At 36.3% G+C, this 12,363-nt stretch overlaps 1 protein-coding gene across 1 annotated transcript in view; it reads right to left on the reverse strand.

The window, feature by feature from the left end:
* Positions 1-12,363, reverse strand: part of LOC139739500 (intraflagellar transport protein 88 homolog) — a 38,486-nt gene that overhangs the window by 15,868 nt on the left and 10,255 nt on the right. The window contains exons 11-13 of the mRNA XM_071650105.1: positions 12,200-12,302; positions 11,499-11,613; positions 10,479-10,710 (exon numbers count right to left, since the gene is read on the reverse strand). Of these exons, the coding sequence (XP_071506206.1) occupies positions 10,479-10,710; positions 11,499-11,613; positions 12,200-12,302 (450 nt within the window). The remainder of the gene's footprint in view (positions 1-10,478; positions 10,711-11,498; positions 11,614-12,199; positions 12,303-12,363) is intronic.

Consider the following 12,363-nt stretch of genomic DNA (forward strand, 5'->3'; position numbering starts at 1 on the left):
AGTAAAAATGAGTCTCTATATAATAAGTATAATAATAAGTTGCTGGTAATTATTTTGTATTTCCCCATATATGGATTTACTTTACATTATTCGCTTTGGGAGTACACCCAGATTACAATGTGTTGCAAATGATAAAGCCAAGGTCTGCTGAAAGTGTATACTAAATGTATGGAGGATATACGCTGACACGTTACACTAATTCAGCCCAAGATTTTTTATTCAACGGTCATTTTGTTCCTCCTTTAAAAGTTTAATACATTCACATTATGCGGCACTTCTAAAGTTATGCCTGATACCTGGTAATGATTTCATTTATGTGCACAAACAAGTACTATGAAACCTCTTTTGGTCTCTCTTTTTCTGTAAATGAGCTTGGTGTACTAATGATGAAATTGGACACATTTTGGCATGTGTCAAGGGCAAAGCAGAATAAGGTATAAGAAAGCGCACTACAAATAATAAGCCATTGGTTTATTTATTCAATTTTTTTAGTACAACTTATACAGTGTTGTAAATGACAAGGGTTTGTGGAAAGTGTATCATAAATGTATGGAAGATGTACGCCGAGGCGTCACATGAACTCGATTTCAGATGTTTATTCCTTGCTCTTTTTTGTTCCTCTCTACTGTCACACAGTGCACGCGGTATCTGAGTTATGCCTGTTACCAGGCAACCATCCCGAATATGTGCACAAACAAGTATTATGTAACCCGATTTTCCTTCGTTTTTTTTTCTCTGTAAAAGAACTTTGCGGCTGAGGGTCATCCGCAGCATGTACGAATGATGAACCCCCGTTTCTTATATTATTATGTTTTTGGTGGCGTCATCAGCTTATCATCATGATGGGGCCGCGGCGTTTTACTCAAAGCAACTTACTGAAAGCTGATCACTTGTCGCTGGAGTAACTATGAGTTCGTTAATGATAAGCCGTCGGTTGAATTTTCTTGTTTTCCCCAAATAAGAAAAGAGTTTGCATTATTTGTTTTGGGAGCACAAATTATACAGTGTTGTAAATGATAAAGATTTGTGGAAATGGTTTCGTAAATGAATGGAAGACGTACACTGAGGCGTCACATGAACTCGGTTTCAGATGTTTGTACTCCTTACTCTTTTTTGTTCCTCTCTACTGTCACACAGTGCACGCGGTATCTGAGTTATGCCTGTTACCAGGCAACCATCCCGAATATGTGCACAAACAAGTATTATGTAACCCGATTTTCGGTTTTTTTCTCTGTAAATGAACTTGGCGGCTGAGGATCAACCGCAGCATGTACGAATGATGAAACCTGTCATTGCCTGTTTTTTATGTTATTGTTCTGTTTGCGGTGGCGTCATCAGCTTATCATGATGGGGCTGCGGTGTTCTACTCAAAGTAACTTACTGACAGCTGATTATTTCTCGCTGGAATAACTATGAGTTCGTTAATGATGTGCACAAACAAGTATTATGTAACCCGATTTTCGTTTTTTTTTTTCTTCCTCCTGTAAATGAACTTGGGGGCTGAGGATCAACCGCAGCATGTACGAATGATGAACCCTGTTTGTTATATTATGTTATTTTTTGGTGGCGTCATCAGCTTATGATGGGGCTGCGGCGTTTTACTTAAAGCAACTTACTGAAAGCTGATTATTTGCCGCTGGAGTAACTACAAGTTCCTTAATGATAAGCCGCCGGTTGAATTCTCTTGTTTTCCCCAAATAAGAAAAGAGTTTGTATTATTTGTTTCGGGAGTACAAATGATACAGTGTTGTAAATGACAAGGGTTTGTGGAAAGTGTACCATAAATGTATGGAAGATGTACGCTGAGGCGTCACGTGAACCCAAATTCAGATGTTTATTCCTTGGTCCTTTTGTTCCTCTCTACCCTCACACAGTACACGCGATATCTAAGTTATGCCTTGTACCAGATAACCATATACCAATTATGTGCACAAACAAGTTTTGTGTAACCCGATTTTTGTCTTTTTCTCTGTGAATGAACTTGGCGGCTGAGGGTCAACCGCAACGTGGTTGAATGATGAACCTGGGCTTGTTTTTTCTTATTGTTGTGTTCTTGTCGGAGTCATCTGCTTATCATGATGAACGGCTGCGGTGTATGACCCAAAGCAACTTAATTGTTGCTAGAGTAACTATACGAGTAGAAATTTGATCCTGGTTTTTTTGTTAGCTTTTCCAGGAATGATATGGGACCTTTTGTAATTCGCTATTTTCTTTCTTCTTCTTTTTTTTTCTTGTCGTCACTTTGTTCCTCTCTTATGTAATTGAATACCAAGTCAAACTGTTAAACCGATGGACACTGTGACCTAATCCTGGTTAATAATGTATTTCAGCAGCTGGTCTTCAATCTGATTTATCAAATTTACCTCGCTGCATCTTTACTTTTGATAATTATGGTATGCAATTTTATAAGACCGCTGCACTGGTCATGACACTATGGCAACATTATAGAACGATGCTATTTGATGTATTAAGCCATTTTTCACTTTTATCCGTTCACATACCCGTCATTTGCAGCATCACTAACAATCGACGTTGCCATGGTTGCCGAATCATTCATTTATTTCCAATAGGTCAATACAATCTTTTTTTTTCTTTTGCATTTATTTCTGCAGTATCAATTTCCCCCTCTTTTGTATAATCATAGAAATGTCATGCACCGATATGTCAAAATTGATACTCTCTAATTTGTGTCAAGAAGGACGATAGCAAGAGGAAGAGGAAAAGTGTATTAACCATCTTATTTCTTTTTCTGTGTATCACTGTAAAAAAAAGTAACCCGACATGAATTATTTTTTGTGATATTATTATCATGAAGTACCAAAAGTGTTGTAATATATGGGTTTAATTAATGTGTATTGGAAAATGTGTGCAGGGTCCGTCGAGTATGACGCTATACTGTACATTTTGAATGTATTCAGTGACAGTTTAGCATCTTTCAATGTCCTGTTCATTGTTATTATCCACTGCTCTCTCCACACGGCATTCCATTTTTTTTTTGTAATATTGTCTCTTATAATACATAAAACTGAGATCTAAACTGATGTTGATTATTAGCTGGTTTAACCGCAGTTGTCTGCGATTACTATGGCGTTGTTGGTCTATCTTATACGTAAGCCATAGATCTATACCATTCATGAGTGGGTTTTTTTTTTACTCGTGTGTTTTCAAGCACGCCGGGAGCTCCGCCTTGCTTGATGTCTATCAGGTTTAGTTATGTTCTGAGCAATATGTGTGCTTTTGTTGTTTTGTTTATGTTTTGTTGTTTATGTTTACTTGTTTATGTTGTCGCTTGTCATGCTATCTCTCGTGTTCACAATCAGCTGTTAATCTATTTCCAATCCATGGTTGGGTCCCGCTCGGCTTATGTAAAGTTTGCTATTCTCCAATTAGGAGCTTACGCTCCATATCTAATACTTAATTTTGGTTGTTAATGATGGCTCAGATAGATAGTTTTGCTTTTCATTCTCTAGGGAATGAAGATTTGATTAACCTTTTTGGAATCAATCAAAAGGATCAACAAAGTGAAAATAACCCATTTAGATATGAATACCGTGCAGCAGATACCATTAATTCTATCTTTGATAATTTGAATGTGAATGAGGAAAATATATTACATCAAGGTTCTGATTATCTAACGATTAATCAATTTCAGTCTTTAGAGATATCGAATGATAGTTTTTCATTGATGCATCTAAATGTCCGAAGTTTAAATAGCAACTTCGAACATTTACAATCTTTACTAGAAAATCCTACCCAGAATTCATTTTCTGTTATTGGGCTCACTGAGACGTGGCTTACTAAATATTCCCCTAATTCTTTTGCATTTTCTGGTTATGATTTTATCACGAATAATAGAACTAACAAGGTAGGAGGAGGGGTTGCATTTTATATTAAACAACATTTTGATTATTTTGTACACACCGAACTTAACTCCATGAATGAAATTTTAGAATCTTTGGTTGTTGAAATAAATATCCCAAAGTCTAGGAATATTTTGATTACATTGATATATAGACCTCCAAACTCCAGCAGTGCATTATTTCTAGAAGCCTTACAGGATCTCATCCATAACCCAATTTTTGTTAATAAAAAATGCTTTGTTATGGGCGATTTCAATATAGATATATTGAAATGCCACACAGTAAATGCCTCTCAGAATTTACTTGATAGTATGTTTTCAGCTTCTTTTTTACCACTTATTACTAAACCCACCCGAGTGACAGATAATACAGCTTCACTTATTGATAATATATTTTGTAATATTACGCCTACTCCTAAATCGAATATCATTTTAGCAGATATATCAGACCACTTTCCAATTTTCACATCCATCCCAGTCACCACGAAACCAATTAGTCCCACTAGAGAAGTATTTAGAAAAGTCACACCGGATAACTTACAGAATTTGAAGAATAGTCTGAATGAAGAAACTTGGAGAGAAGTATATAGCACTCATGATACGGATTTATCATTTGATGTTTTTATGAATATTTTGAATTCTCATTTAGAGAAATATGTTCCTTTGGTAGAAGTTAAACGTGATTACAAAAAGTATCCTAGATCACCATGGATAACAAAATCTCTTCTACGATCTATAAACCGGAAAAACAATTTGTATTATGCAGACAAAATTAAACGTACTGAACAATCTCATCGTAAATATATTATGTATAAAAACACTCTTACAAGAATATTGCGTTATGAAAAAAAGAAGTATTACGCGGATCAGATATCCTTTTGTAAGCATGACATGAGTAAAACTTGGAAAATAATAAACAGTGCTATAAATAAAGAAAATGATAAGTTTTGTGTTACAAGAGTTGTTTCTGGTGACAAGGAAATAACAGACCCTGTGATGATTGCAGATGCATTTAACCTTTACTTTTCGCAGATTGGACATGATCTTGCTAATAAAACTCCTGCTTGTCAAAAAAATTTCTATGAATTTCTTAAATTACCCAACTCAAATTCATTCTTTTTTGATCCGATTATTAGTTATGAAGTAAAAGATATCATTATGAGTTTGGAAAGTAAAAGAAGCTCGGGACCTGATTGTATTGATAACGTTATTTTGAAAAATATAGTTGAGAATATTGTTGAACCTTTAACTTACATTTTTAATTTGTCATTAAGCAGTGGTGTTGTTCCGCTACGAATGAAAATTGCTAAAGTAATCCCAATTTATAAGAAAGGTAATAAGGAAGATATTAGTAATTATAGACCAATTTCATTGTTGTCATCGTTTTCAAAACTGTTAGAAAAAGTTGTTTATTCTAGACTCCTTAAATTTCTTGATTTTTATGATATCATTTCTGATTCACAATTTGGTTTCCGCAAAGGACATAGCACTTCTCAAGCAATTCTCTCCTTTATTGAAAAAGTAGCCAAAGCAGTAGATAGGGCTCATCACACAGTGGGTGTCTTCCTGGACCTCTCCAGGGCCTTCGATACCATTGATCATAAAATATTACTTCATAAATTATGTCACTATGGTATACGTGGCAAGGCCTTGGAGTGGTTCAGGAGTTACCTCTCTGATCGTAAACAGTATGTTTTTCTATCTGGTCAAAACTCCTGCAACCAATCTGTCACCTGTGGTGTACCTCAGGGTAGTTTACTGGGACCTCTTTTATTTATTTTGTATATAAATGATATAATAAATGCTTCTAATATTTTATCTTTTGTACTTTTTGCTGATGACTCTAATGTTTTTCTTTCTCATTCAGATCCTCATATTTTGGTGGATTTGTTAAATTCTGAATTAAAGAGATTGTTATGTTGGATAAGGTCAAATAAGTTGTCTATAAATCTTCTTAAAACTAAATGTATATTATTTAGTAATACTTTAAATAATCTTCCTAATAATATAAAAATAGATGATATAGTTATAGATGAAGTTGCATCAATGAAGTTTTTAGGTTTGGTTATTGACAATAAACTTTCATGGAAGTCACATATTGATAGTATTTGTCACACAATATCTCGAAATATTGGTGTTATTAATAGAGTTAAATATTATTTTTCTATTCCCACCCTTTTAATGTTATATTCAGCTTTGATTTTACCTTATTTGAATTATGGCATCATAGCTTGGGGGAACACACATCCATCATATCTCGACAGACTGTCCCGTCTCCAGAAAAAAGCTCTTCGAATAATTTGTCATGTTTCTTGGAGAGCCCACACCGATGTTTTATTTTCTGAAAACAAAATTTTAAAGATAACTGATATTTATTATTATTGTCTTGGCCAATTTATGTATAAACTTTCTAATAATTTGTTGCCGTCTGTCTTCACAAGCATGTTTGCGAGAAACCGCTCGTTCCATAGATATCCAACTCGTCACTCAGATGAATTCCATCTGCCTTTAACTAGAACAATGTTTACACATTCTATATTTACATTTGCTGGACCTAAATATTGGAACAACCTTTCTAACAGTTTGAGGACATCTCCAAGTTTAAGTTCCTTTAAGAGTAATCTGAAGAAAAATATTTTGAACAGTTATAAGAATTGTTGATTCTTGATTCTTTATTGGTTGCAAAGAAGTGTAAAATCCAACCTTATATTTTATTGGAATTACAGCTAAGCGGCTCCATCCATCCACTACCTCTCGTGTCCTTCTATTTTTTTCTTTGTCTCTTATCTTCACACCACGCATTAAGCTGCTTTCTCCCCCCCCCCTCTCTCATACACACACACACACTCACACACACACACACACACACACACACATACTATTTTGTTTCTCTCCTCTCTTTTCCGGCATGACAGCGACTTAGTGTAGTGTAGGGATTTGTTCAGGGTTTTTGTTTCGGATAAGTTAGGTTATAGGTCTTTTTGTCTTAGTTTCTTTGTTTCATCCATTTTCAATGCTTATCAGTCTATCGATCATATAATTTCTTGTATTACGTGTGGGGGGAATGCAGCCTACAAGCTCAGCTTTTTAGCATTCCTCCCCATTTCCAACATTTTCCTATACCTACAAGTTTTCTGTAAATTTATCCTTTACTTTGTATGATGAAATTTATGCACTGTATTCAATTTTTGTAATATATTTATATGTTTTTGTTGGAAATGAAAAATAAATGAATGAAAAAAATGAAATGCACAACAAGCAAACAACAAGCAGTCAAGAGGCAGCTGCCTTTGAATAATAGCACAATGAAGAGTGTTGTTGATAAAAGAAAATGATGAAAACAACAAAATATAAACAGAAATATTTGAACACAGTGATCTCTAACATGCCTCTGCATATATTACACTGTGCTTTTTCAAATACAGTGAGAGTAAGAAGTGACTGTGAGATGTGTTTGCTTGATGAGTTTGTGTGTGTAGGGCGATTTCTTTCATATCCTCCTAAAAGACAACATGCAAACAAGACAATCATTGTCATTTCTCAAATAGTACAATGCAGAGATGATCTATATCATTATACTTATTTCTATTCTGACAGAAATTGTTTTTCTTGACAACAATATGAAATTTACATTTTGGCATTGATATATGCCTTCTTAAAATTTCTCTAGATCATTCCAGTGAAAGGAACTGCCCTACCACAGTCCAAAACATAAATTGCAAATTTTTAAATACGAGCTCAATTGTTGGCCCTCAAACTACTCTTTCTGAACAAAAACAAACACACATACTGTACACGTACAGGTGCAATGACTACTTTAATTTGGTTATCAGCTATCCAACTACGTTTCATCAAAATGCTTGACCATCACTTGAAATGTGAAATATTTGTTTGCAATGCTTACCCCTTCATCTTTAACCTCTTATTCCATATCTTTACATCCACACACATTCACTGAAGTGTGGTAAAAATTCTCACAGTTCTGTTTAAAGTATCACAGCAATACAAGTCTGATACTCAGGTACATGTGTCATAATGAAATATCATTCAATTATTTCATACCCAAATGCAACGCTACTTGCTTTTAATTGTCCCGTTTCCTTCATTCAATCTCTACAGCTAGTATTTGCTTGTCCTACATAATTTGTTGCTATGGTGGGCAAGCCTTTGTAAGTTTCAAGCGGTGCCTTGACTTCTCACAGAGAACATTTGTGACCCGCTGCAACAAAAGGATCCTAAAGTTGCTGATCGCTGAGCCGAGAAAATCGAGCTTGAAGTCACATCATAAAAAAATGGTCAAAACAATCAGATTTCTGTTTTTGGCATAATTTTGTAGTCTAATCTTTTGTCTATCACCTGCCAAAATTTGAAAGCTAAATGATCAAAGGAAAGGCAAGAAAATAACATTTTTTGGGGCCATGATTTTCTGACTTTCAATGTAACAGAAACGTGTCCAAAGATTTGGATTTAGCACCGCAGCTAGAGTCCGCCCCTAGCAACGAGGGAGTGATCTCATTGGTCAGTGCATGGCATCCTGATTACTGATTGGTCGTGGGTAGACTGCTGGCGCTAAGCTTGAATGAACATCCCGGAGGTCGCTAGGAGCCTACCTTCTATTGTCAAGCGGTGAAAACTGTCTCGCCTCCCCTTGATCATGATAGCGTCGGAAGGAAAACTTTGAAGGCGTTTTTCTCGAAACTCTGATTTCCTGAACTACTTGACATGCGCTAATAAAATCACTGATATCTCTGCAACCGAGTACTTTTATGAGTTGTACTACATGAAATTATAGCAAAATAGTACCGGAATAGCGTCATGCCATTTTCAGAAAATTGTCCTTCTCCGACTTTCGGATCCTTTTGTTGTAGCGGGTCACATTTGTAAAGAAAGAATGCATGAAGTCATTTACACTAGTATGCAAATCTGCAAATTCTTATTGGAACATTAGATGAATCGGTAACCCTAAAATGTACAAAAGCCACTGGCACCCATATTTGACTTGAGTCATGAAAAAACAAAACAAAATATACAGCAGACTCTTCAGGAATCTTGTAGATACGTGACTCACTGAGTATTGACATTTTGTGTGCTGAGCTCAAAGGGAACTCTGTATTCAAACACTTCAAATAGTCATCTGCTCTTTCAAGTGAGCCTAAAAGCAGAAAGTCAAAACAACATGGTGCGTGTGGCAGCTTTGAGGAAGTCATGCAGTACGTAAAATTATTTCCTTTTTTTTGCAGAAATGAGGAAAAATATATGAACAAAAATTGCAACAAACCAGTGATAATAAAAGAATATTCAACAAAAATGGGAACTCAATGCATGCTGGCCAGTGACCAATGAACATACAGTAGAAACACTTGTGTGCTTGAAACTGAAGAAGGAAGAAGAAAAAAAAAATGTCTTCCAGGAAGAGAGATGTACTCTTCAAACAGAGAAGTTGTTCCACCATCCTGCAAGTTTAGAACTCACCGCTTCAGGAGTGTACAATTCTTCATCCTTTCACACACAGTCAAATATTCAGGGAGACAGAGAGGAAAGATAGACATGCTAGAAGCAGAGATGTCAGCTTTTCAGAGTTTGGGACATATCCTATCTCATTACCAAAATCATGATACTTTAGCGAGATATCAATTTCAATTAAACCTCATTCACTGTACAATGAAATAACAGAAAAGATAAGTAAAAAAACAAAACAAAAAAAAGACCCTTCTGTGACAGTTTATGTAAGAGTTTCTATGAGGTACTCAGTCCTTAACCCATTGAGGACGGACTGATTTTGCTATAACATACATTTTCCATTGACACTTGCCCGAGTATTCCCGGGACTCGTCTTCAAAAAGGGTAAACAGCCTTTATGGTACTCTAGCTATGAAGGACAGGAGCATATAAAAACCTAAAGACTTACAATTTTTGTTTGGCTTCCTTCTACCCTCTTTGTACTTAACCCAGCAGAAAAGGGATATTAGACAAATGTCTAAAAATCTGGGGACAAACTTATCTTAGTCTATGCTCAAAAACACAGCAACAAGGTAATAAGCGGGGCAAGCTGGGCTGAAATGGGCAAGCAAAGACAGGTGGGCATACTTTTAAAGCGTTACAGATGGAAACAACGGATAAATGCATATGCTCCATATAAACATTAGTAACACAGTATTGAAACCAAAGAAGATATCAACGGCCTAATTAGGACACAACCATTTGAGTTTGCAAGCAGTTACAAAATTACTCTTGAGCAAAGAGTCACACTCAAACACACACACCCACACGCACATACACAATTACACACAAACACAAACAAAATAAACACACACCAAAATGCTTCTGTTTTCTGTGAAATAAGCATACACATTTCATGCACAATTGGATTACTCACAGGAAAAATCAATACGTGTAATGTATACATTTCCACTCTTGTTGAATAACAGAAAAAAAATGACTGAATTGCTGGCGTAAATTTCTAAGGCATGTTAAGCAAAGGTATGATAAGATATGATAAGTACACTTTTTTTAAAAACTGTTTAATACTACTGCTAGGGTTTATCAAGAGTGCAAAGAAATCAGATGACTGTATGGCTGCAAAGGGGTAACTACGGCAACCTGGGTCAACGCTACTCACGGGATGCGGTAGGTACTTGTCCTCGTCCTCCAGGTTCAGCTCCACCCCCAGCAGCCGCTGGAAAGTCTTCTTCATCTTGTCACGGTCGCCCATGGCGTAGTAGCAGAGGATGAGGTTGAAGGCCGTCTGGTGGTCCGACTTCTCCGCCATGATGTGCTCCAACGAGGTCACGGCGTCGGCGTACTGGCCCATCTTCACAAAGACATTGGCGATGTTCTGCATGATCTTCATCCTTTGGGAGTGGAGCAGAAAGACAAGAAGATAAGGGGATATTAATGTAAAACCAGACATTTTCGCGGGCATTTTAACATCATGAATTCTGCGAGAGCCGAAATTCAGAAAAATGAAATGCACGCAAAAGTTCTTGTCTGCACTCTCATGCATTGGATGCCAATGACAATTTGCTAAAATTTCATGCCTCGAAAATGGCTGTCGGTTCCAATCCATGAAATTTTCACGCCAAAAATATGTTTTGCTGTACACTACTGCATCGTCAGCCGTGATCCTATGCCTAGTATTACTGCATGTTCTCCTATGAACTCCTGCAGTGTATAACTGAAAAGACTCCCTTTCCAACATTCTGTATCTTGCCACTGAAAATGTACAAGAACTGCAGTCAGTGAAAAATAGCTTGCTTACTCTTATTTAAGTTTATCCCTCTCCCAAAGGTGTCTGCACGTGTATGTGTGTTTGCATGTATTAAAGCATGTATGCACATGCATACATTTCAATGTATTTAGTATATTTGCGTGTGCGATCATCTCTCTGTACTTCATATGAATATTGTGCAAGTAGATGAATTATGTGTAGATGTATCTAACTGATCTGAGTCAATGTACAACCTAAGTGTGTGGTCAGTACGAAGCCAGTCACTTTCGCCTTCATGAATGTAGAATCATACTTTGAAGAGCAAGGTGGAGAAACATTACAAATTGTTGTCGTTTTTTTGTTCACCTTTTCCAAGTAAATGAACCCCACCATGCTCATGAGAGGAAATAGTAACAGACACCTTTTTATTACCTCATTCTCTTGTGTGTATTGGGCACTTGGTCCAGGGCCATGCGGTAGTACTTGATGGCCTTTGGGTAGTTCCGCTGCTTGAAGTAGATGTTGCCCATATTGACCTTGAGTCGTCCTAAATTTGGGAAATGATGAGAATCTTATGAGTTTGCACAAACAAATGAACTTCATGGCACTGCCGCACAAGTTTGACAGTCTTTCAAATAATTGCAATGATCCACAATTTTACTGTCAAATATCACTGCATGTCATTAGCAGGTATCATGGTTACACTTGGCTTGATTTTGTGAACATGCATGTAGCAATAACAGCATTCTTATTACCACACATTAGAATAATTATCATTACATCATTGTTGCAATAGAAATTCTTTGTTATACTCATGACATTTTGTATCCTTCTCAGTCATTTTCCTCACCTTACTGATTCCTTATTTTTGTTGTCATTGTTGTCATCATCATCATCATCACCATCATCATCATCGTCATCATCATCATCACCGTAATTACCTGCTACAGCTTCAATTCTATCAATCTCACTGCAGGTTTCTATTTTCTCCTTTTTTTTTTTCTTCAAAGCACAGTGAACATAAGACTAGTGATATTCTTAAGCCAGCATCATTGTGTTATGACACATTGGTGTCATGGGCACATTACTTAATACCACAAATATATTTTGGCATCAATATCTCTCACACTTGCCTGCATTTGAGAACATCTTGTTCTTGACGATGACCTGGTAGGTAGTGAGTGCCTCAGCGAACATCTCGTTGGCTTCGTATTGGTTGGCCAGATTAAAAAGAACCTTTGAGAAAACAGGAAGCACAATATGAAAGTCAACCAGAATATAAGAAAGGGGCCATGGT

Source organism: Diadema antillarum, unplaced genomic scaffold, assembly GCF_040938485.1.
Source record: "Diadema antillarum isolate AM-2024a unplaced genomic scaffold, OU_Dant_1.0 seq00000802_RagTag, whole genome shotgun sequence".
NCBI classification, from domain to species: Eukaryota; Metazoa; Echinodermata; class Echinoidea; order Diadematoida; family Diadematidae; genus Diadema; species Diadema antillarum.